The sequence below is a fragment of the Gallinula chloropus genome, assembly GCF_964237585.1.
Source record: "Gallinula chloropus genome assembly, chromosome: 6".
NCBI lineage: Eukaryota > Metazoa > Chordata > Aves > Gruiformes > Rallidae > Gallinula > Gallinula chloropus.
Genome location: NC_140091.1, coordinates 25750229 through 25775750, shown reverse-complemented (window position 1 = coordinate 25775750; position 25522 = coordinate 25750229). Strand labels below are relative to the sequence as shown.

The 25522-nt window shown below is 57.2% G+C and overlaps 3 protein-coding genes across 3 annotated transcripts; all 3 read right to left on the bottom strand.

The window, feature by feature from the left end:
* Nucleotides 1-693: 693 nt before the first annotated feature.
* Nucleotides 694-6116, bottom strand: METTL13 (methyltransferase 13, eEF1A N-terminus and K55). Its single transcript, XM_084266183.1, has 8 exons — nt 5937-6116; nt 4779-5526; nt 3836-4035; nt 3088-3283; nt 2721-2864; nt 2336-2548; nt 1831-1962; nt 694-1328 (listed from the first exon to the last, which is right to left on the bottom strand). Exons 1-8 carry the CDS (start codon nt 6087-6089, stop codon nt 1054-1056), a joined length of 2061 nt encoding a protein of 686 aa, XP_084122309.1. The 5' UTR covers nt 6090-6116; the 3' UTR covers nt 694-1053.
* Nucleotides 6117-6448: 332 nt separating this feature from the next.
* ITPA (inosine triphosphatase) lies at nt 6449-10221 on the bottom strand. The gene is made up of 8 exons (XM_084265824.1): nt 10102-10221; nt 9956-10013; nt 9808-9872; nt 9037-9110; nt 8177-8208; nt 7433-7548; nt 6779-6855; nt 6449-6607 (listed from the first exon to the last, which is right to left on the bottom strand). Exons 1-8 carry the CDS (start codon nt 10162-10164, stop codon nt 6490-6492), a joined length of 603 nt encoding a protein of 200 aa, XP_084121950.1. The 5' UTR covers nt 10165-10221; the 3' UTR covers nt 6449-6489.
* Nucleotides 10222-13135: 2914 nt separating this feature from the next.
* On the bottom strand, nt 13136-25361 carry VAMP4 (vesicle associated membrane protein 4). The gene is made up of 8 exons (XM_084265836.1): nt 25306-25361; nt 24816-24927; nt 23140-23186; nt 22717-22767; nt 15735-15835; nt 15157-15236; nt 14932-14983; nt 13136-13903 (listed from the first exon to the last, which is right to left on the bottom strand). The coding sequence occupies exons 2-8, from the start codon at nt 24879-24881 to the stop codon at nt 13875-13877; spliced, it is 426 nt and encodes a 141-aa protein (XP_084121962.1). The 5' UTR covers nt 24882-24927; nt 25306-25361; the 3' UTR covers nt 13136-13874.
* Nucleotides 25362-25522: the final 161 nt, after the last annotated feature.

Sequence of the window (25522 nt, the reverse complement as noted above, 5' to 3'; positions counted from 1 at the left end):
TGACAGAAAGACATCCTCACTCGGGGTGCCAGGGGCAGAAGGGAGCATGGGATAAGGGTGTGGGGCCAGGGACAAAGCATCACAATGCCCAAGTAGGTTGTTGCTTTGATGTCTGCAAGCTGATCACTGATATCACATCTCAGACTTGTTTTGTTACCAGCTGTTGGAGGGGAGAAGACGCAGCCCACCCCAGAATGACTTCTGCTGTATGTGGGAGCTGCTGTGTAAACAGCCAGGACACACTTCAGGTAAACTCAGCAAGGAGGGACCAGGCTTTGAAAGCTTTATGAGAGAAAAAATGAGCTGCCTGGGCAGGAACTAGGTCTTTGGGAACACCGCAACGGGAATGCTCCTGCTGCCTTTTCCCCCTGGAGGAAGGCTGACCTGCACCAGGGTTGGTGTGCCCAGTGGAGAATGGATTTGGGGCCAGGGGGTTACAGGGCCCAGTTCACAGGGGCAACGGTTGGAGAGATGCACAGGAGGGGCAGACACATGGGGGCAGGGGACTGTGTCCAGTAAGGAGGGGGCAGTGGGGTACAAGGGGAAGGTGCCTGCCCCCACAGAGTACCCTTGAGGAGAAGGGGTGACCGTACCTTTTCCAGGAGTGCTGAGCATGCCAGAAATAAGTCCAGCAAAGCACTGTGTGCCTCAGAGCAAACCTGAGTACTTTATTTTCACAGCCCTCAGCCAGGTTTGGGACAGGACTGGAGATCTGAAGACATCAGCAACTGTGGATGCTGGAGATGCATCAGGAGGCAGCATCAGAGGGAAGGAGCTGTGCTCAAGGGGAAGGGAACACACGGAGGGGCATTTTTCCCCCAGAAGAAAAGCAATGGGGACAGACCCAAACCCGCAGTACTGCCAGAGCCAGCAGCACCTTCCTCCCCTCACCCCTGCAATGCTGCCCCTTGGGCTGCACAGCCCTCCACTATCCCAGACCCTTTCCTGGGGAGCACCTCCCCATGCCCATCCTTCAGGCAGACCCGGGCCACGGTGGCCCCCCACAGCATCCATGTGAGGGCCTCTCTCGTTCAAGTGGCATCAGAGCCCCTCTCACAGGATCTTGACAGCCTGCAGCATGTCCGCCAGCACGTACGAACTGTCCCAGGGGCGCCCAGGCTGCCGCAGGGCCCCCTCCAGCGCCTGGGCACGTGCCCCCAGCTCTGTGGGGTCCCGCCGCTGCTCAGGGCTGGGCTGGCAGAACAGGATCTCGTTGACCTCGCCTTCGATCCGGCGGGCATAGAGCAGGGGAAAGACCTCCCTGAGCGTGGCCAGGACAGACTCCTTCAGCTGGGCGTCACGGCACACCAAGTTGAGCACAAAGACTCCTGCAGCAGGATGAGAGGGATGGGAGTTCAGATCAGCCCTTCAGAGCACCCTGCTCCCCATCCCCCCCCCGGGAACGCAGCTGAATCGGTACCACCCGGGTGCAAACGCCTGCCCTGCAGCAGCACGAGGAGTACTGGCACCCCCACGGTGCCCTTGGCCCAGCTCCACATCCCTGCTGCCACGCGGGTCATGGGTGGCCACACTATCTGTTCCCAGGTACCGCCTACACCCTCTGCCTTCCTGCCACCTTCCTCATCCCCCCGGGATGTCTCAGCCTGCCTGACCCAGCAGCGTACAGGCCACCCATTCCACCCTGCTCCCTGCTGTCACAACGCCCACTGAAACACCCGGATCTGGGATCCACCAGGAGCGGCAGATGCCACACAGCAATCCCAGTCACTGTTCTCCAGGATGAGGAACAGTGGCACAGCCCCATTACTCAAACCCCACACAGGTCCATCCAGCCTGGCCGCAGAGGCACAGCCACATCTCCTCTCCTACCTTCTGGCTTGAGGATGGTTTTAACCTTCTGCAGAAAGGGCTTTTCCACGAAGGCTGGGGGTGGGCAGCTCATCCCCACCGTGAGGTCTTTGCTGTCTACATCAAACATGATGGCGTCGTACTGGACTTGGGCTGCAGGAGGGAGTGCAGAGACTTGTTATCCCATGGGACAAAGATGAGCCATGCACAGTGGGGAGGCAACAGGGTGGTCGAGACACCCTCTCTGCTGTGCTACAGACACTTCTCTCTCCTGGGGCTTCACTTGCTAAATGGAACACCTGGCAGCAGCCCCCGGCACCAGGGGAGGCAGCAAATGCCCTGCATGCACACATGGGCAAGGACAGGCCTGTGAGCTGCAGAACCCTGGCTAAGCTGGAGCTCATGACACACAGCAGGAGATGGACAGGGACAGGAAGTAGAGGGCAAAAGCAGCCCAGGACTCTGGTCCTTGACACGTCACCCAGTGGGTTCAACGGGGCACCCGGGATGCTCTGCAAGACGGTACCTTCAGCTGCCAGCCTGGCCACATAGTCCAGGCCATCAGAGACGTGCACCTGCATCCGGTCACCCTGGGAGAAGCCGAACCAGTGTGTGGCCACTTCCAGCATGGTGGGGTCGATCTCCACCACGGTCACATGGGCCTTTGAGAAGTAGTCATGGATGAAGAGGGGCAGGCTGCCCCCACCAAGCCCCACCACGAGCACCGCCAGCAAGGCTCCTGCCAATGGAGAGCACCCAGTGAGACATCAGGATGGTCACACTCCCAATGCTCATCCCACCCAGCAGCCCCAAACAGCTTTGCAAAGGGTGCCCGGGGCCAAGGAAGCCCTTCCCCAAAGAGCAGGGGCATGGGGACACACGTGTGCATGCCCCCAGCACAGCCTCATCACCTGGGAAAGGGTCGGGGCTCCCCAGCAGGCAGAGCCCTGCCACCATGGCCTTGTGGTGCTCGCAGCACAGGTAGCTCTTGTCAATGGTTGTGGGTAGCTCAGCAGGGCTGGGCTGCTTCTTGTCCTTCCTCCGCTTCCTCTGGCCTGAACGACAGGAGGCATCAGGTGGTAAGGCAAGGTGGGAGACAGGGTGATTCCCAGGGACTAGCCACCCCCAGCCCGTCTCACCCACAAGGTCAGCAGCAGAGTGTAAAAACACTCCCAGAGCTGCTCCAGGACAAGGCAGGAAGGTCCCAGCGGGACTCTAATCTTCCTCCTGCAACAATCTCACTCTCTGCCACCCCAAAAAGTCACCCTCTGCCGCTACCTGGTAGAGGTGTGGGGGCCAGGAGCCGAGCCTCCGACTGCACCACGTTCCTGTTGCTGAGGAAGATGAGGCGGCGGAAGTAGCAGGTGCCGTCCCCCTTCACATCCTCCACGACATACTCCCCACTCATGGGGCTGGTGTCACAGTGCTGCACCGTGCGCACCCCGATGTCCCCTCCTACGGACAGGAAAGGCACCTGCAGGGAGAACAGGGACTGCTGTGGGGAAGGAAATCCAACAGGAACAGACCCTGGCATTCCCACTGCCCTAGCTATTGATGAAGAACCAGGATGAAGTGGACACAGAGCAGAGGAGCTGGGGACCAGCACATGGGACACCAGCTCCCCTCCCATACATGTGCTGGGATACAGGGTGCAGACACCCCAAGACTTTTCTGCATGAACTCAAGGTTGGGGAGTTGGGGCAAGAAGGAGACAGAAGAGACAGGAGAAGTTAAAGCCAGGATTAAGAAGAGGCCAGATGCTCTCAGGGTTTCAGAATGCCTGGTTTTCTTGGGATGCTGGGTTTTGGAGGGCAAGGACTTTAACACTGAATCCTGCCGCCAAGCAAAGGCGGCCAGTTGGAGGAGAGCGGGAGGAGCTAAACCAGAGGCCAGTCTCCTCCCAGCCAGGGCTGCCAGCTCACTCCTTGCAGCCTGGTGTCCCTTGGAGAAGGGGATTCGCTGCCGACACACAGCTTGGCCCCAGCTTTGGGGAAGCCAAGCGAGGGGGGCGGGTGGTGGGGCTCACCTGCTGCCGGGCAGGGAGGCCCGGCGGGGCCAGCTCCATCACCTTCCCCGACAGCTCCGCCTGGATGCCGGCCATGCCCTCGTAGCACTGCTCCCTGTGCAGGGCCACAGTGACCAGGCGCCTGAAGCCCGCGCTGGCAGCCAGCTGCCTCCGCCCTTCCTCGGTCCCAAAGAGCCACTCCGTTTCTCTGCCCTGTGGGACTGCAGAAGGGGCTGCCGTCAGCCTGGGCCAGTCCCAGCCCCTGAGTCACCCCAACCTCCGAGAGAGAAGCCGCAGGGAACAGCAAGGCATCACAAGGAGCTACCACTGCATGCCTAGAGCCATGCTCTGCAACCATCACCAGAGTTGGGAACTTTCCCATTTGGGGCAGGCTCATGCAGGAGGCTAGAAAAGCCGTGTCCCATAACAGGGGGGCATCCAACGGCCTCATAACCCATCTCCAGGCTGTGCTAAGCCCCAGCTTTGCAGGCACACAAGGAGGGAACAGTGCTGCTGGCACGGCCTGACATGTCTCCACAGGTGTGAGCACAAGAGTGAAGCACAGCCCTGGGCAGCCTGGTCCCAGACAGCCAAGGCACCCACAGAGATCAGCACCAACATTTCAGCTGCGCCTGCCAAGCTCCAGCTCTATGCAGCAACATGCAATGGTGGCTGTCACCAGCACAGAGGTAGGAACCACCACCTTGGAGGCAGGGCTGGTAGCATCCCTCTGCTGCCAGATGGGCATCCACTCAGCCAGCAAGCTCTGGGTGAGATCTCTACTTGCACCTCCAAGCAACTCCCATGTCCCAGCACAGAGCCAGGACTAAAACATCAACTGAACCCTGCCCAGGTGGGTTAGTTCCCTCTCCAGCCCTGATTCCAGCACGGCCAGGACTGCTGGCCATCTGGCAGCTCCTGGCCAGAGCACTGTCTCATTGCAGGCAGGAGAGGCTGTACTCACTGATGAAGATGGCAAAGTGATTGTCCCGGGAAGGTCTCACCAAGGGACTATCAAACACATGCAGTGTGTAGCGAGGCTTCCCACTCGCCCTGTCACACAGATCCAGGGAAACCTGCTCCCCACAGGGCGTTTTGCTGAGCTGGCTGCAGAGCAGGGCGTAATGCTGCCTGTCCTTCACTGCTGCCACCAGCCGCTCTGCGCTCTCCACCCGCATTGGCTTGTCCTGCTCCTCGGAGCAGATCTCCAGAATCTGTGGTGCTGAGCCAGAGATCTTCCTGAACTTCGTCATGACGTAGACAAAAACCGGTAGGACAAACTGCTGCTTGTCCCCACTGGCAGCAACCTGATGGATGCGCACGACCCAGCCTTCCTGGGAGAAGTAGTCCACTGCCTTCTTCAGCACGTGGGCTTGAGCCAAGGAGACACAGAGGTAGCGCCCTCCTACCTGCAGGACCCGGCTGATCTCGGCAAACATCTTGTCCACCTTGGCTAGAGTGGCCTCCTCTTCATCAGTGAGGATGGCATCCAGTGTGCCTTTGTCCAGGACAACCTGGAAACCGGCGTCAGGGAAGTCCATCTGAAGCATGTCCATCACCAGGTAACTCATCTTGGGTCTCTTGCTCCCGCTCCGCTCTCGCATCTGCCGGATCACTGTGTCGCTGACGTCGATGTTCACGACATCCTCACACATGCCCGTGTCGTACATCTGCTCGCTCAGCTCCGAGTTCCCGCAGCCCACCACCAGCACCTGAGGAGCGGCACAAGAGCAGCGTGAGGGCGAGAGCGCCCTGGCAACGCGCCCCAAAGCGTTTTGCCAGCAAACACCGGCCACACGCCCGCCGCAAAGACCGCGCACCCGCAAACCCACCCTCCGCGGCCCCGAGGCAACGTTTCCAGGCGGGAGAGCCTCACAGGCGCGGCAGCGCTGCGCCCTCCGCGGCTCCTTCGGGGCGGGGCGGGTGTCTTCATCCTCGGAGCCCCCGTCCCGGGGATACTCGCGGGTCTCCCGTTCTCTCACCGCGGCACGGCGGGGGCTTCGCACCGCCCGCGTCAACGTACGCTGGGCGTTGAAGCCGGGACACGGCGGCCCCCAGCTCGCCGCCCGTACGGAGCCCGGCGCGGGGGAGGTTCGGGGCGGGCACCGGCCGGGGCTCTCACCTTATCGCGGGGCCGGACGTACTTGTGCAGCACGGGGCAGAGCTCCGGGAAGGCCCCGTACCACTCGAAGGGCCGTCGCCCGCGCTGCCGGAAGAACCGATCCCAGTACCGGGCCGAGCCGAACTCGCCGGGGCTCCGGGGCAGAAGGTCCATGGCCGGGCCGGCTCGGGCCCGGGGCCACTCTCGCCCCACGCGGCGCTGCCCGCCGCGCCGCGCGATGACCTCACCCGGGGGCGCCACGCGCTCGTTGGACGCGGCAACTCCGCAGCCGATTGGCTGTCGCTTCCCTCCTCTTCCCTCCCCCGGCCGCTTCCCATTGGCTCGACCGCATCTCCGCGCGGGAGAACGCCGGTCCCCCTCCGCTCCTCGGGTCCCTGCCGGCTCCGCGGGCGGCCGGGCCGAGCCGGGCCGGGCTGAGCTGGACCGGACCGGGGCCCTGCCCTGCCCTGCCCTGCCCTCCTCGGTGGGTTCAATGCTGCCGGGCGCAAAAACACACAACGAGTGGGTAGAGGTGTTTTCCAGAGGCGCGGGTTTATTGGCGGCCGGGGCGCAGCTAGCTGGGGCCCGGGCAGGGCTCTGTGCAGCTGCTCTGCAGAAAGGCGGAGAGCTGGCTCAGCGCTCGGTAACGGTGCGAGATGGAGTTCTTCACGGCCTTGGGCAGCTCAGCGTACCTGGGCGGGAGGAAAGCCACAGGTGTCAGGGTGTGCGAACGGCGGAGCCGGCACACCCCTGTGCTCAGCTCCAGGAGCATGTTCTCTCCCTCCCTCCCGCCCTCCCTGCACGCAACCACATCCCCGGCTTTTCGCCTGCACCGAGCTATAGGTAAAAGCCCCATCGCTTACGTCTGGTTGTAGCCGTCCGGCTGAAAGCAGGGGTCCCAGCCGAAATCCCGAGGACCTCTGGGCTCCACTATCAGCCCCTGCCAAGAGATAGCAAGGCAAACCCCATAAGCTGTGGTTTCCCAGCGCTTCCCTCGCAGTCGCATTAGAAACACAGCCCCAAGAGCAACACACACACAGCCGTATCTCATGCTGCAGCTGCCGCAGGCGCAGTGCATGGTGCTCTCCTCATTCACACCACCTCCCCAGGAGGCAACCCACATCAGCAGCCCTAAACTCGGGCGCTCCATGGTGCTGCCCTATGCTGACAGCACCTTTACCCCCGCAATTAACAGAAATAATATTCAGATATCACCCTGCCAGAGGGAGATGAGGAGGCTGAAGAGCCTGAAGTTACATGCAAAGCATTCGGTATGCACAGCAGGGCAAAAGGGCTGCAGCGTTCAGCACACACCACCCACGCTCTCCCTCAGCCTGTTCCCCAACAGCTCCGAAGGCATTCAAAGAGCTGCTGCATTTAGCAGGGGCGTTGGACTCAATGATCTCTCGAGATCCCTTCCAACCCCTGGGATTCTTTGAAAACTGCCCTCACCAGAGCCAATGCCATCACAGAATTCCCGTTACAGCCCTGCCCCCATCCCCAGGCACACCACCTACATGAGTCTGGCCTTTGAACAGCTTCACTGGCTCCTCCGGGTTCCCAGTACTGAACGCGAAGGTACAGAGCGCGTAGGCTGATTTGTCTTCAAACCCAGCCAGCAGCTTGTACAGGCCTGAGCGACACGGAAAGAAAGGATCCCAGCGTTACTGCCTTCCCCTCGGAGCACCACACACCCACCCACCTCAAGAGGGATCAAGGGAGCATTCTCCATTCGGGGAGAAGAATGACTACAGGGGTGACAAAGCTGAGCCATAGCGCAGGGCCCTGATATTTATTTGGGAACAAACAAGTGCCTGGCACCAGAGACCTGAAGTTCACACTGAATTAGTGTGATTCACTCGTGGTTGTGACACCAGCGTGGGATTTGCGGTCATACTGTTAATTGAAGTAAAGGGTCGAAACCCCCCCCTGCCAAATTTAGCAGCTCCCGGGTCTTTGAATCAAAGGGAGCAGCAGGTCTTCCAGGTCACACTGATGACAAGAAGTTCCCATAAGCCCTGGCAACCAGCCTGCAGAAGCAGGAGTCTGGGAATCCAGGGATGATGCTGAAGCTACTGAGGTAAAACAATATCCCACGAGGAAGGGCACAGGGCAGGAGAGGAACCAGATACAAAACAGGCAGCACGGTGGGTGGGCAGGCACTCTCAGCAGAGCCCAGCATGCTCAACAGGGACCCATTTCATTTGGAAAGGAACGAGTCACCTGCAGAGCAGTAACAGGGGTGGGGAAGAGGGCAGTACCTTCAGGTTTGAGCTTTTCCAGGAACCATTTTCTGAAAGGAAAGAAGAGAGGAAAGATTTATTTTTGCTATTACTTTGCAGAAAAACAGGCATCCTTGAGATCCAGTTGCCTACGTTTTCATAGTCCTTTGAATCCCTCTGAAGTGTGCTGTCATATCACCTCATTCTGGACTATTTACCAAAAACAACAGGCTGAGCTCCTGAACTGCCCAGGGGACAGTGACACCAGCAGTGGGGTTCTGAGTTTACTGCAGTACCAGGGTCTCTGCAAGTCACCCAGTTCTCACTCGTGAGCAGCAACACGCCAAAACAGCCTTCCCAGCAAAACTGGATGATATCTTACACCCAGTTATAGTGACAACTTCATCCTGCTTAGCTCAGCAGAGATAGGTTGGAAGAATTAATCATGCTAACAGTTAATTCCAGGAGCTAGGGCAGGTGGTATTTTGTTAGAGGAGTTACACTGTAATGGAATAGTCTTTTTATCTGCCCGATTAAAGGTGTCCCAAGGTGTCCCTGTGAGGACCTACGGGACACTCATCCCAGCGTCCTGCTGAAACACACAGTGCCTTAATTCTGCAGAGCCCACTGTGGGGCCAGGTTCCCAAGCTGGCTGCAGGAGCAGGGACTGCAGATCAGGAGATTCATGTCAGTTTCTCTCGTCCTGCACCATGACCTACAGCAAGACTCGAGGAGTTCAAGTGCAGCCCCTGGGGTGCAGGATAAAGCTGAGAACACAGACCAGTAATCACTTCCCTGACCTTATTGCTCCTGGTGTGTGGAGAATCCCTCGTGAAGCATAAGCTGCCAGCCCACACTCCTAACTATGACAAAGGTGAAGCAAGTGCCTTCCTACTTACATGTATGGTCCTGGAAGTCCTCCCAGGGCATTGAAGCACAAACAGGTATCCTCTACTATAACAGGTCCCCGAACCTACAGCGAAAGCCCAAGGGGCAGAAACATTAGATGCACAGGAAGGCACTGCCTCCAACCCCATTTTCTTCCTCTCTCCCACCTTCAATTTTCCATGACAACAGGAACATCACAAAAATCCATTGGCCACTAAAGCACTCAATCTTGGAGGCAATCCATGCCAGACAGACACAACTAAACCTGTGCTCTCCCCAGGCAGGCCAGAGTGGCTGAAGTGTGAGAGGAAGATCTCATATGGAGAAAAATCAGCAGAGCTGAACACCGTGTCCCCCCTCCCCACCCTGAGGTGCTGCATGTATCCTGGATGCACGCCCAATATTCTCAAGTCTCAGTCCTCACTCCATTCTTTCAGGACATCAGTCCCTGAGCCGGCTCTGTAAGGTGAAGCATCAGGAGCTCCAGCTGACAGCAAACTCCTGCAGCTGCCGGGGCTGGGCTGAAGGATCTGTCACATCCTCCTGCTGCTCGAGTGACACGAGGGGCTGGAGAGGCTGCAGCGGGGCTGCCTAAGCAAGCACCGTGTCACCAGCAACATGCCATCGCCCCCCAGCACGGGCCTGATGCAGACAGGTGACGGGAGCACGGCTCGGCCCGGACACGGCCCCGAGTCGGAAGCCCCGACGCTCCCGGCTGCCAGGACAGGGGGTCCCCCCGCACCCTCACCCCGCTCCGAAACGGCGAGGAGGAAGCGACCGACCTGCCGGGCGGCCTCGCAGCACTTCTGCACGGAGATCTCGTCCGGCTCCCCCTGGTACTCCGGCACTGGGGACACAAAGGCCGGCGATCAGGAGGCGGCCGGGCCGGGCCTCGCCGCCGCGTCCCCCCGGGGCCCGCCGCCAACTTACGGTCAATCTTCTTCGCCACCAGCGTGTAGGGAGAGGAGTCCCCGAGGATCTGAGTGACCTGGGGGGGGGGAGAAGGGAAGGACACCCGCCCGTCAGGCCCCAGCCCCAGCCCCCCCGGCCCGGCCCCGCCTGACAAGCGCGCCCACCTCCTCCAGCTTTTTGGCGTTGCCCGTCACGAACACCACACTGCGCCGGGCCGGCGCCGCCATCCTCACCCCTCCTGGCGCCTGCGCGCTGAGCCGCCAGTCACCGCCGGCGGCAGCGCCATTGACGACAGCCAATGGGGAAGGCTGCTGCCCCTGCCGCAGACGCGCGACTTCCGGCTCCCCGAGGGAGGGCGCTGCCGTTCACCGGTGCGCTGCGCGGGGCCGTCCCGCAGGGTCTCGCGAGAGCCGCGGGGGCGGGCGGCTGGAGCCGTTACTGTGGCGGGGCGGCCGCAGAGGCCCCGTCCCTCGCCCTGGGCCGGCCCCGAGCTTCCTCACCGCCCCGCGGCCGCCGGTCTCCGCCAGCTGAGGCCCGGCCTCCAGCGGGTGCCGGTCCCTCCAGCGGGGCGGGGGGGCCGCCTGCCGGTTTACTTGGGCGGTGCGGCCGCAGCTCGCTCCCTGACCGGCCAGGCCTCGGGCCTGGCGCAGCCTGAGGGGAGCCGGGAGCGCGCCCAGCGTGGTACCCAGGTGTCCTCCCCGCGCTCGGACCCCTGGAAGCTCCTGTTTTGCAAAGGGAACGTACTCCCCTCTGCTGTGGCCAGCTCCCAGAGTTAGGGGTGGGGAGGCTTCTCCCCGCCCGCAGCAGGGCTGTAGCCAGCGATGCCTCCTCCCTCCCCTGCCCTCGGGTGCCTGGGGGTCTCGCTGCCTGGGAGCGAGCCTGGGAGGTGGAACCAGCCCTGCAGAAGGAACGCACGACTCCAGCCAAAACACGCCATTCCTTGTAAAAGGAGTGATCATGTGGAAAACAGCCCCTAATGAAGAGCTCTTGTCTTCTGCAAAAAGAGGGAATGGATAAAACAGACCCCGACCTCGGGTGAAGGAGTTGTTTTTGTTGTAAAATCTCCTTCATAACATCTCTTAAGTGAAAACCTACCCCAAGGCACGCAGGCGTTTCTGGAAACAACAACCAACTAGAGTTTTCCTGCTACCAGTCCAGGGTGGGACAGCACAGGCTGCAGCATTAAGACCATGGTATCTCAAAGGAACATAAACGAGACTCTGCTTTATACTGTACCCTAGGCCAGACACTGCAATGGTCTCTTCAGCCTTGGGAAAAAAATATATATATGTATATAAAACTTGCTCAATAAATTCTGTTACTGTGAGGTTATTGACCAGGGCTGTTGATTTGCTGCTGCTGGTGCCAGGGGAAGGTCTGTGCTGGGGATGACCTTGGAATTCAGAGACTTGGACAGAAAACTGATCAATGCTTCATGCTGACAACACAGCAAAGCACGCTGAAGGATCTGGCCATGGCACCTTTCCCTGCACAGCTTCTCCAGTACAGTCATTTGCACCCCAGCCCCCTGAGGGAGCCTGTGGAAGCACTCTCGCAGTGCTGCAGAGGAGAGCGAGCTTCTCCAGGGCGACAGCCTGCTGCCCATGCTCAGCTGCCCAGGGTGGACCCATCCCTTTGGTACCGAGGGGTGAGTCCATGGCAGGCACAAGACACAAAGGGTGCTGCCTCTTTGTCTTCCATGGATCCTGGGGAGCTGGAAAAGCATTTGTGCCCGCCCGAAGCAGCACGCTGCCAGCACGGTGGTAACACAGAGCTTCTCTGGGGTGGTGCACTAGTGCCTGCGCTGAGCAGAGCTCAGCCCAACCTGGAAACTCTCCCTAAGGACACGCTGCTGACGGATCTGCTCAGCCCAGCAAGGACAGGGCTCACAGGGCCTCCCGAATTCAGCAGCTGTTAGTTCAGCAGGGTTGCCATGAAGCCTTTGTCCTACCAGCACCTGATTTCCAAGGCCCTTGGCCCAGCTCCAAAGCCAGGCTTTCCTTCTAGCTAGCAAGTGCAAAACTAACCTCTCTTGCTCAGACCTGGTGCCAGCAGGGGTCTGAAGTCCTTACACGCTGTTGTGGCACCAAGGAGCAGCAGCAAAAGCAAGATGGGGCTGGGAGAGAAAGCCAGAGGTGCTGGCGGGACTCCCCAGCAGCAGAAGCGAAGCCTGCCCTAGCAGGCAGGCCCTAGCAGGCACAGCACCAGTAACCTGCTTTCCAGCTGGAGGGAACATGCCTGGTAGCTCAGCAAGACCTACATTCACCCTGAAGACAGACCCAGTCCCCCTTCATCCACCCTCTTGTTCCCTTGCAGGTGGAGAGTAGCCAAGGCATAGACCAGATGGTTTTTGTCCCTTCCACTGGGTGCATGATCTTAAAACCAGGCTATGCCCCAGGAGGAAAAACCCAGCTTGGCTTTCTGGTTCCCCCCTGGAGAGACAGGCCTCACAGAGGGGAAAAGCCCTGTTTATATTCCAGCTGGGCAAGCAGAGCTTGTAATCACATCCGACCCTCCCACCTGCTGTGCCCACTTTTAATCCCCTTCTCTGCTCGAGGCAGCACCACCAACTCAGGTGGAAACTGCCTGCATGGTACTGGAGGCAGGTTCAAAAAAACCACGGTGGGACTGAGCTCTGGGGTGCTGTTTTCCCCTCTCCAGCATGGCTCCAGGCACACACTGAGCACCACAACGCTGCTCTCATCAGAAAAGAGCAAGCAAAAAAAAAAGGAGCCATCAGGACCTGATCTCAGCTCAGCTGAAGTCCTGGGCTCAGGGCTGGAAGGAAGAAGGGTACCCAAAACAAAGGGCAGGCAGAAACACCACCAACACCAGAGACCCAAAGTTAGAGGCAGCCAAAACGCAGTCATCCCATGCAGGATGGAGGAGCTCAGCTCCTGTTTAGTCGAGCACAGGAGCCCCTACACCTCCCAGCACACCCCAGTATATCTGTCCAGGAACAACCCCCACCCCACTGGATCACGGGGACGCGAGATGGGCTGGTGTTCAGGACCACAACCACCCCATCAAGGTGTCAAACATGAAATGGGCTCATTCACCATGGAGTGGTCTCAGGAGAGGCGGTGTCCTCCTGGCACGTCTTGTATCATTGGGCTTTACATGCACATCTTGCTTCTGGCTACGAAAACACAGAAGCAGCCCTTCCCTTGGGGCTCCCAGCCATGGGGAGCCGTCAGCATCCTCTGGAACACTATGAAAATGTGCAGGAACTCCACAGGTACAGTCAAAAATAGGTTTACTGGAATGTCTTTAGTCACAGCTGTAAGCAGCAATACTGAAAACACCGAGCTTGTGCATTCCCACGGCAGGACCAGAAACTCTTCTGGACTGAAAAAACCTAATTGTTTTTTTCCTTTTTTTTTTTTAATTTGTTTTTTTGTTTTGTTTTGTTTTTTTCTCCTTTTAAATGAGAAACATCACCCCTGCAGTTGTCCCCAGAAGGGTCAGTTCCCAGTAGCATAATGGTACATGTCTTTTCAGATGTTTTTCCCCTCCTTTCCTCCGACGAAAGGACAGAGTCCCCTCTGCCTCCCACAACAGGCAGCGGGGAACTGCTCCAACAGGGTTATTATTATTAATATTGCAGCTCGTACATATATACAGATAAACTGTAGTGGCAAGTAGCCAGCTCCAAACTGGAGACCCAGAGTTCCACAAAACAGGCAGTTTGGGACCTGAATCTTGTGTTATAAAAAGGGTCTGACAGCAGGAACAGGTACGTGGTCAAAACAATAACAGTAAAAAGAAAAAGGGTCATGTGGCAGTTCTTAAAACGCTCTGTCAGAGCTGGATACTTGCCGCCACCTCAACTCCTTGGAGAAAAACAACTTCAAAGCTATATACAGATATCTCACTTAAATTACACAGCAGTTTGGTTATCCCAGAGCCAGCTCTGCCAAAGCCTCCAGCTGCCCCGTCAGGTATGGTACTTCAGGACTATGGGTACTGGAAAACAAAGAAACAAGCGCTCAGCCACACACAGCCACATTGTCTCCCTGCCAGAGAGACACCCCACCACCACACCCCCACCCACCCCATGGTGACAAATGCCAAGCAGCTGCAAGGGAAGGTGTGTTTCCAAGCTCAGGCTAATGTGATCTGCTGCCCGCACACACACACTAAACAACATTTCCTGCCACCTTCATCTGCTTCCAGCTTCCCAAAATTAAACCAGATGGGATTTTCCATCACTCTCTTCTCTCCAAAAGGTTGCTAACCCTACTGCCAGCTGCCTCTCCCACTGCAGGCCCTGTGTCAGCAGGGCAACTGGCTGTGAGGGTTTTGCTGAAATGACCATGGTTACAGAGCTACCCCCAGACCACTGTCAGTGGGAAGAAAACCCTCCGAACCCAGTGGTACAGAATAGCTGGGCTGGGCTGCTTGGATCCCTGGAGCACATCGGTCCACAGCCAGAGGGCTGAAATCCTGCCTGGAAGACGCATGCCCTGGTTGTTATCACCTGTTTGGTAGGAAAAGCAGTAACATCTCTGCTCTGGGAAGCTCCAGAGAGACCCAGACTGAGTAGGAAGGGTGGGGAAAGCAACCCCTGGTAAAGTTGCAACAGCTACTTGAAAACTGAGCAGCTTGGCAGTTTTGGAGAGGAGCATTTGCTGGGAGAAGACCTGTTGCAAAATGGTTGGTAACTGTAGAGCAGCCTTTTGAAGGCATTGCTCTGTTCTGTAACTCTTCCATTGACTCCCACCAGCCTCAGGATTGGTTGGTGCCAGCCATGGACCAGTTCAGCATTGGCTTTTGTTGGCCACAGTCAGTAGGGCCTGTTTGACCCCTTCTAGCAGGGTTTAAACATGCTCTGAGAGGAGCACAGGGTGTTCTACAGTCACTGCTTACGACCCCTGAAAGGCAGAATAGGGCACTATGCGAGTGGCTTCCCGCAGGGAGCTCAGCGCCACGCTGTCATTCATGCTGCAGGGCATGGACGCCAGACACGGCTCAGCTGACCCAGAGCTACTCACCGATGATCACCAGCAGGAGAACGACTGCCACCAGCGCTATGATTGCCTTCATCTGCAAGGGGAGCACAGAGGCGCAGTTACTCGGGGTGCCACCTGCAAGGAGGCCTTTGGCTTCCAGCGTCTTCTCAGCCACAAAGCTGTGCTGCTCCATCCCCTCCCAGGGGAGGGCAGGTGAAGCTGCCCCTTCACAAACCCACCCCTGCCTCTCCCCCAGTTCTTGCTCACCTTGCAGCCTCGCCACCACATCTGTCTCCGCAGCTGCTTGGCTCTGTTGCTAAAGGCTGTCGCGTTGTCCGATAAACTTTCTGTGGCAGGAAAGGAAAGAGGCGATTCAGGGGCGCGCAGGCAGCCGCAGCCTCCGCTCCTTCCACTGACCACTGAAGCAATAAACTGGGCATCAGGGGAAAAGGCCCGGCCACAGCGTGATTCACCAAAGCCACAGCAGGCGCCAACGTGACGCCCGTCACTAGAGCACACACAGACCTGCCGCCTCCCACTGAGCCCCCTTTGTACTGGGCGGCCCTCTGAGGACAGGCGTTCACTCTGCCAGCCTGTGGGCAGCTGGAGGGCTTGGGGCTGTTGGAAGGCAGCCCAGTCTACCTTAGCTTGAAGAAGCAACTAGTTTGGAGGTGTCTGGGTGCTGTGATCTAACGCCTGTGCGCAGAGTAGCGGAACATTTGCAGCCCAAGGATGGAGGTACCAGGTCTCGATAGGTGTTTTCTGAACAGAAACCGAGGAAGCTGGCCCAGCACTGGGGAAGGGGCGCGGGGGAGAGGCCAGCAGAGCTGCATTTAGCATCACACCTGATTTATCCTGCAGGTCGTCCAGCCGCTCGCCTCTTTCAATCACCTTTGTGATGTTCTCCTGCATAACATCGATGACCTCGTCCACCTGGTTCTGGACACTAGAGCAGAGCAAAGGCAGCGTGAGGAGCAGAAGTGAGCACCACCTGCTTTGCATCGCAGCACCGGAGCTGCCCGGGCTGGCACGACCAGAGCGCTCACCAACAAAAATCAAAGGGGAGGGAGACTGATGGGCTGCAGGGAAAGCCAGAGGGACAGCATCACCTGGGGCAGGCCTCCAGCAATTCCAGGAAGGACACAGAGCTCAAAGAGAGCACTGGGAAGTCAGCAAAAGCGAGACACCCTCTGTAACAGCTTTAACACAGCATGAAAAGGCACCGGTTGCTGTCAGTGGGCACTTCTGCTGCAGAAGAGCTCACATCAAAGGGGAGAAATAATACAAAAGCCTGCACCTTATCTCTCCAGATTCAACAGAGCCTCGTGCTGCACCTCTGCTAAATAACTTGGGGCAAAATCACAAGCAAGGTGCGCTCCCCACTGCGGGCACAGAGCTGCTAAATGAAATCCACTCTGCCAGGGGCATCAAGAGGACAGTGAAGAAACGGCTGATACGAACTAACCCAAGTGATTATAATCCATCTGCTGGGCGGTTACGCAACTCTGTGGGTAGTCGCTCCAGCGAACAGTAGCCTAAATCACACCCGTGGGGTTATTATAAATGCATTTATTCACTCCATAAAAAAGCCACACTGGTAAGAGGGAAAAAAATAAAAGAAAATATTCTCCTGGTGGAAAAATACTGCTACATTCTGGTCGGTGTTTTGGAGCGAGCACACTTTAATTTTCCTGGAGATGGAAATAAGAAATGTCTTGGGGCCCTAGGGAGACAAGACATTGTTTGAGACATACCGTTCCCAGAAAGTAAATGGGAACACCAATGTCTTGGAGGGGACACTACACACGGGGCAACAAAACAGGAACAGCTCCAGGCCACTCACTCTCCGTAAGTCTGGGGTCTGACGACTTTGGTCACATGGATTAAAAACCATTTAAGCACTTCAGGCACATCAAAACGCATCTGGCCTTTGCTAATGATGCAGCATGAATGGGCTGCTTCAGCAGCTCTCCACATTACCAGAAATACGTGTCCCCTCCTCTTCAGAGCGTGCCACTGGTGTCCCCAAGGCAAAGAAGGACTGCCAGCACCTCACCTTTAGTGCCCACGCTACCCTGCTCCCTGAGTCCAGTCACACCATCTTCAGGCACACACAAAACCCTCCCCTCTCTTCCCCACTGCCATCTCAGAGATGCAGCAGCTCAAAGATGTTATCAGCTAAATCAGGGGGGTTTACATCAGCACCAGACCCAACTCCACCACTTACAGGGCCATCATCCAGCCCCAGAGCACTCGGTGACAGGACACCATCCCCTCCACTGCAGGCCAGGAAGCTGGGGCCAAGGGAGACGCAGACCAGCTTGCCCAGCGCCCAGGAATGGGACACTGCAGAACCAGGACGAGGGCTGTGTTCTAGCCACCATGCCTCTAATTAGGTCACTGCAAACCTCTGGCTCCAATTCCCCCATCTCCCACCCAGCTACGTGCTTCTCACCAAGCAGACACCTGTGCCAAGACACACGGGAGGAGCAACAAGTGGCCGCAGGCACAGGGAAAAAAGCTCCAGTTTACTTATCATCCCAAAGCCAGGCAAGGGAAGTTGGTAAAAGAAAAGGCATTTTTTCTCCCCAGAAAGCTCTAACTCCAGATCTTTGAACGTGAAGGGGCTTTCCAACTCAGCGTTTCAGGCTCTGCAGCACCACTGCACTGGGGCTTCCAGACCTGGAACAGCCCGACAGCCCCTCTGAAGCCAGTTTCTGACTCAACAGCCCTCATACGGCACATGCTCACCTCCCAGCAGCGCACGTGAAGACTTGCTTTATTTAAGATACCGCAGGAAAGGAGCCTGTCTTCTCCGAGCTGCATCGCAGAGTCTGTGGGAGCAGCCTCTCTCCACACCCACCCACAAAGTGCAGTGGCAGCTCCCGCCTGCCACATCAGCAGCAGCTGCCTGCCGGGAGGGGAAAGGCACAGATAATCTCCAGAACACCTCCCAGGACGCTGCCCCGTGCCCACGGGCTTGTTCTCATATGCTGTTTCTTTCCCAGGGTACAAGAGCTGCCACTGGTGGGGAAACGCAGAAGGTGGCCCTGAGGATACTGCCTGGGAAGCGTGTGGCTGTATCCCATGGAGCAAAGCATCCACCCCATGTGGGACCCCCACACCCTCCTGGCCCTTCCCAGGGACACGAGGAGGCGGCACACTCCGTGAGGGACGGGTGCCGGCTCTGAGCCACCAGCAACACTGCTACAGCTTGGGGTGAGAGGAAAAGCAGAAACAGCTGCTCACCTGAACAAGCCAACTTGGCAAAAACTCTCAGGCCTTAAACATCAGTTTCACAGGCAGGAGACTATATCTGCGGTATGTAAATGTTTCTAGAGACATTTACTGGCTTCAAAATAAAGAGGTTTCCTCCTACAGCAGATCTGTAACCAAGTTATCTTGGTACAGCTAACAAGTGGGAGCACCCAAGGTTACAACACATCTGGGAACACATGGCACGATGCAACGCTGCCTGTATTCTCACCAGTACAGGTCAGAGCCTGGAGACGTGCTGCTGCAGCCCCAGGGCACCCCACAAACTTTCAGAGTGGGCAGGTACATAACTTCAAGCTGCTCTGCTGTGTACCAGCATTTGGGAAACAGCTCCACAGATGGACAGAGAGAGGGGCTCAGCCCCCCCACCATCCAAGCATCCCACCCCTATTCACTTGAGCTGCTGGTGAAAGGCAGCGTGTGTGACAGAACAGAGGCACAGAGAAATTAAGGCTTAAACTCTCGCAGACACTGAGGTGTTTAATTCCCACAGACACATTTGAGCACCCAAATACCTTCTTGTATCTGATGTAAGGTAGAACCCTCAGAAAAATACAACAAAACAAAACCAAACCCAAACAACCCCCAAAACCATGAAGGAAGAGACCAAACCAGGAACGAAACTCTGATCTCCACGCAGTGCCTTAACCAGACTGTGAGCATCCTTGCTTTCTGCTTTCCCACCCATCACTGCTGCAAGAACTGCTGCTCCAGAGCGGGGCTGGAAGATGCCCGGCCTGTGCACCAGCCCTGCAGTTTCAGAGCAAATTCAACAATTCCCTACTCGTTTGGCATGCTTGAGGTTGGAAACTCAAGTCGCATCAAGAAGAAAACACTTTCTTGTTTGATTTGGCAAGGGAGAAGGAATCCTCTAATCCGAAGCCTATTTCCTGTTAGGGAGCGACTGGCTTTTGACACATGCATTTCATGTGCTTCGCTCCTGCCAGATTTCCAAGAGAAATAAAGTAGAATTGATACCTGCCAGGAAAGGGAGCAAGACAAACTCATGAAAATACATCTCCTGGCGACCCTTCTCCTTATTGATTACTGCAGGTTTGATGCTTTTAAACAAGGAGGGCGAGCACACACCGTCACAACAACAACAACAAGAGGCCCAACCGCGCTTTGCTTGCTTTAGACTCCTCTCTTCCTGTGCTTTGCTGGGTCCACAGTGGGGTAAAAATAAGCCTTCCCGTTTTGGCTGTACTGGGTTAGGTACCGAAAAGCTCCCCGGGGTTGGTCACAGCATTGGGCTAAACCAGAGAGCCACATTCTTCAGGCGCCGTAAACAGGCCGCGCACACACCATGGGATGTGCTGCTCAAGGCTGCTGCTTGTCTCCAGGCCGGCTGTTTACAGCCAGCATGACACACCTCTGTTTTCCACCCCAGAGATATTAATGTTGCTGTGTGTTTTGGTGCAAATTACACCCAAACACCCCTCACTGCGGCAGTAACCCAGGGAAGAGGGAACAGGACAGAGAGCCAAGCAGGACAGATGGTGCAAAGGCCGGCGGCCAGCACAGCGCTCCCTGAAGCCTGGCTTTGCAGAGGGGCTGCCCAGCAGACAGCCCTGCTGTACTCAGCAACAGGGGAGTCAGCGCTGAACCCTGCTGTGAATCCTTGGCTTTAAGTTGCTGCTTCATCCCAGCCGTGAGGGAGACAGCGGTCAGTGCTGCCCCAAAGCCTCTCAGTCCTTGAAAGGGTTACACCCAGCACGGATGCCTGACAACACAGTCTCAGCATCACCCTCAGATGAAAGCCTGGACTGCAGAGGGGGTCCACTGTGCATCCAGGCACATGCAACAAGCAGCCAGACCCTGGGAAGCTGCTGTCAACTCTTGCCTTCAAACCATTCCCCAAACCCTCTACCTCCTCCAGACGCAATTTGGGGCCAGACAGAGCCACTGCAGGGGGATGCTGGCCACTCCAGGAGCACAGCAGAGGAATCACAGGGACCAAGACCTGGCTGCTGTAGAACCACAGCCGTGTGCTGGGCCTCACTGCCAGCACAAGCAGGAACCTGAATCCAGCAGCACGGTTGCCTGAGAGCAGAAAGCCACCAGGAGTGAAGAAAGTCAAGGAGTGCAGAGAACGGGGGATTTTGGCAATGTTTCTGAAGTCATGACCTGTGATAAGAGGCTCCTATTCTAAACAAAGGAAACCCAGGTGGAAGGCAAATGCCTCACCTTCACAAAAAAGGCACTAAGACCTCTCACTGTGCACATTCAGGACTTCTCCCAAGGCCTGGAAGTGAAGGCAGCTAAGAGAGATCAGCTGCCTGATCCTCATGACTCTGGGGAAAAGGACAAGAGCCTGTTACAAGCCACCTTTCAGCTCCTGCCCAGCTGAGGCACAGGGAGGTCTCAGAGGGAGTGGGAAGGTCCCCATGTGGCCCCTTAGTCACCAGAGGAGCTTCTACCCCAACCAAGTAGCTGTTGGGACAAGAGTCTAAAGCTCCAAACGCATCAGGACTATTGCTGGCTCTACCTCACCTCCTGCCCCTGCGAGGTTTGCAGCGCTTCCCACCGTCTCATTCTGCAACTGAGCCAGACTCGAGGGTCTCTGCTGCCAAACTCTCCAAACTGACCCAAGTCCCTTCACTGCCAGGGACAGCTAGAAGTTTCCACCCTTGCCCCTCACATTCCACATGTTCCATCCCTTTGTTCCCATAATCCCATCACTTTTTCCTCTACCCAATCCCCCATCCAGTTCCCTTTTACGCCTGTCTTCACACCTCGTTCCTCCAGCCCTGCACAGCTACAGTCTCTCTGGCTTTGCCCAGCTATGCCTCAGCTCTCCAAATGCTCAAATTCCTCTTTAAAATGTCTTTTCCTTACAGTGCTTGAGCAGCAGCCCGACCCTCCTTCTCCTCCTCTGTTCACACCAGAGCGAGCTGCATCATTAGGAGACCAGGCACCGATCCATCCAGCACAAGGGTTTCTGATCAGAAACTTAATAAGCTCCATGACAAGAAATGACAACTGCACGCTCTAAGTGCTCATTAAACAGAGCAATCAACGGTGGTGAGAGCAGAAAACAGATTAACAGATGCTCTAGATACTAGATAGATGTAGCCACGTGCTACCCAGAGGGATATACCAGCTCTACAGGACAGGAAGTCTCTGGCACTGGGCGGGCCTCAGGTGTGGTGGGCTTTAGTCACATCACACCCATGAACCCACCAGCTTCTGGGTGAACTCTTCTTTTGGTTTTCTTCCCCTTCACAGCTGCAGTGCTATCTTCTACCTAAGGTCCCTCTCGTTTCTGCCCAGCCAAGAGAACGGTGAGAAAGGAGCTCCTGTGTTCCCCTGCACGCAGGGAAGAAGGGGCAGATGTCAGCCCCTCGCCACCTTTTTAGGGGGGCGGGACCCCACTCATAAAACCAGTTGTCATCCTTCTCATTCACCCCAGATCAGCCTGGCCCTACCCTACAAGAAAGATTTTATCCACAGTGGCTTACTGTAAGGAGCAGTGTCCCTCTACCAACAGCCCCCTCCCACCCTGGGGGGAACACAGCCCCCCTCCAAAATCTCACGGTGCAGTGACTGACCCGCTGCCTCCTGGTAACCCAAATGCACTTTGCCCCTCGAGATAACGTGGCAAGTGGGAGCACAAGCAAGTGCTGCCTAATGCTGACGTTGGCAATGAGTCATCTCCAAGCTGCTCTGACTTCCCCCTGGCATGAAAAAGCTCCCTAACGAAGAGGGATACTCAGGCTGCACGCAAGGCAACCCAGTCTGATCAATGCCTGGTTGTCAGTCCCCACACAGAGCTCTGTTCTGACCCCATGAAGGACAGCAAAGGGAACGGCACAATGCAAACCAGGGGTCTGGGAATACCCCCCACTTCCACTAAGAACAACCATCCTATCCCTCATAGGAAAGGACAGGGCAAACTGGAGCCCAGAAGCATCATCATGCAGGAAATGACTTGATGGGAGAAAGATCAAGAGCATTTGCTCCTCCCTTCTTGCCCCAGTACACAGTCAGTAATCCTCCCCCAGCTGTAATGGCTTCCTGTTTGTCCAGCAGCCCTGACCCACTGAGTCACTGCTCATCTCCAGGTCACCTGCCTCACGTTTTTACCTGGAGAAGAAAAGGCCAGAGGACCAGCTGCTGCCCAAAAAACATGGTCCTGGTGCATTCCTAGCCACTTGCTTTCTCAGAACACTGAGAAGAAAGTTATGGGATGAAGTAAAAAAGCAACAGAACATGAAAAGAGTTGTGTGTGAAGGTTAAAAGTTAACGCTCCAGGAAAAGAGCCCCACAAACCCATGGACCAGGTCATCACCAGAATACAGCAAAGGCTTTAAAAACTCCACTAAGCTACTGTGACACAATGCTCGCGCCTTTGCATCTGTCAACACACCATTTCTTGATGGCTTGAATCATCTTTGAGCTGCCCCTTAGCTGGGGACATGCAGGGAAGGAAGAAAGCACAAGCTGTGCTTGTATTGAGAACACACAGAAATCCCTTGGTAAAGCAGCCGCAGGAGCTCACGATGCCCAAATACAATTCTATCTGTGTAACGCTGAGGAACAACAACTTACTGCCTGATCTTGTCATTCCTGGGTCCAAATCTTGGTCCGGACGGCCCTCTCCTGCAGGCAGAGAAGAGAGGGATCAGGATGGAAGACAAAACAAAACCTTGTTTTTAAACCAGATTCCAAAGATATGCAGGAGAGAACCAACACCCTTGCGGAGGGAAGACAGTTCTCCTACCTCCCATCAGCCCCTCACACACCTTAGGATACGTGGGACACCCCACTCTTTCAGAGGTCACACACATTAAGGCTTAATTCCAAGGCTCCATGCCAAGGCTCTGGGAGATCATCTCGAAGGAATCAAAGGTTTTGATTCCCAAGCCTCCACCTATGTGTCAGGGAGCAGCCTCTGGTATTCGACACCTCCAGTCTCAGAGACATGGGCAGCGAAGATATCACGTCCCCAACAGTGGCCCTTCAGAAACTCACAGGAAAAAGTCTTCCTCTTCATCTGAATCTTCCTCCAATAGGTTCCTCTGTAAAAACACAGAAAAAAAACCCCAAACCACCTGGTCAGTAAGCAACCACCTCTTCACACACACACACACACACACACACACACACATACACAGATGTCCAGCTCTCAGGGCGCAGCCAGCATCCCCCAAGCGCAGGTTATGCGAGCCCACCTTGGGAGAGCATCAACGGTACTGAAGCCACACTGTTCCTCTCTGCCTGTGACCCAGGGCTGAGCTGGACATCTCTGTGCTGCGACTGTCACCTCAGTGGTGTCTGCTGGCTTGGTACAGCACAGACCAACGCGCAGCTCCGCAGCTCTGATCTGGGGTCACTCTTACCTCTGCCACCCAGCCAAGCTACACTTCCATCAGTGGCCAGTTCCCTGGCAGGTTCAGATCCCAGTTCCAGGGACTGGTACAATTCAGATGTGCTTTCTCCAGCCAGGATGGCTGCAAGGAAACATGACGGGCTCCCTGCGCAGCGCATCCAGAGGGGTCGGCCCCTCCAACCCCCCCGACCCGAGCAAAGGCTACTGCTGGGCTGGAAAGCAGAGCAGTCTCACAGCTCCTCTGCTTTGCACCACAGGGCTCCTCCCAGGCTCAGGCTGCTGTTCACTGTGCCCCACCAAATGACCCGAAGGACGATTTTGGAAAGCGACCCCTCAACCCCACTTAAGCCCCAAAGTTTCGAATGAACACATTGTTTTAGGAGTTCATTCATTCCTCATACCAGGGCAGCACAAATCTTCCAGCTGAGCTGAGGACTCCCAGTAACACCTACTTGGGTCAAAAATAACCACGAGCAATGACTTGCACCCTAAATGTGTGGGACAAGGAACACAACGGAGGGTCCCAAGGGTACCAACAGCTGCTGCTTCCCCCGGGGCATCAATGAGGGGCCCCCACATGGCACTCTTCTTTTGAAGCTCACCTACATTTCCATCCTTGTCACATTTGCTCAAGCAGCTGAAGCAACCCGGGAGACCAGGCAGTGATTTCAGCCACCGCCGCCTCCCCGCAGGGCCGAGCGATGCGCTCGCGGTCCCCAGCTCCCGGGCGGCTGCTGCGGCAGCATCCCAGGCTACAGCTGGGGCACAGTATGACCCCAGGACAGGAACAGCAGGTTAAATCCACTTTCTCCAAGCCAGGCAGCACTTTGGCCTGTATTTCAAAGCCTGAAACATCTGGGGACCGTGGCAATGGAAAGAATGCAGTAGGAAAGTGTGGGGTAACTTCACAGGAGTCCTTCAGCCTGGGCCCAGCAACCTGCCCAGGCCCAGCTCTGAGGAGAGGCTGGAGACCAGAGCAGGCTAAAGGAACTCAAAGGGGGTACTGGAAGAGCCTAACAGGGTTCGTTTTAAAATACAACGGCTGGGTCTGCTGCACGGACAGTCCCCCCACGAACCAAACACCCGCTATCAACAGCCATACCGGGCCCCTCCGGGCAGGGCGGCTGTACCCCACCTCCGAGCCACTACATCATGGGGCAACTCCCGGGGCCTCGGGGTGCCCAGGGCACGTTAACACCGGCCTGCCTGCCCCGCGCACCCGCCCCGGGCATCCCTGTGCGAGCAGCAGCCCGTAACGGCCCCGCCACGGCCGCCGGCACCGAGGGACCGGCCGTTCCCCCGGCCCGCCGGCACTCACCCGCTCGCTCTTCACCGAGCCCGTCACCTCGTCGTCGTTGAGGTGCCGCTTGAATTTCGGAGGCATGTTCTCTACCGGCGGGAGAGGCGGCTTCGTGCCCGGGACGAGAAACCTGGAAGGGAATGCGCAGGGAACGGGCCGGGTCACCTCCCTGCCCGGTACCGGATCCCCGCGTCCCTCCGCACGACCCCTAACCGGGGGCGGGGAGGGTGACAGGGCATCGCAGGCGGCCCAGGAGCCCCCCAAACCGGTGTGTGCGGGGAGACGAAGGGAAAAGACGCCGGGACGCGGTGATGTAGCAGCCCTGGGAGAAGGGGGATGCGAGGACAGCCGGTACCCGGGGATGCGCTCTTCCGCCCGGCCCCGCCGCGTCCCTTCCCAAAGCCGCAGGCAGGCAGAGGGGGTGCCTAGGCGAGACACCCCCCCCACCATCCCTACAGCCGCTGCGAGACCCCGGAACCCCCACCTCCTCCTTCCCCTTTCCGCTCACCGGGCTCCGCTCCAGGATGGGCCGGCGGGAAATGGCCGGTACGGCAGCGGCGGCGAGTCAGCTGTCCCATCGACTGCATCGGCGCTCCGCCCGCAGCGCCGAGCTATGGATTGGGAGGCGGGAGCGGGGAGGGGAAGGGAGCAGCGGGGCGGCCCCAGCCCGGCGTTGGCCGGCCCCCGGGCTCCCGAGCCAGCCAGGTCCCGGGCTGGGGCCGCCC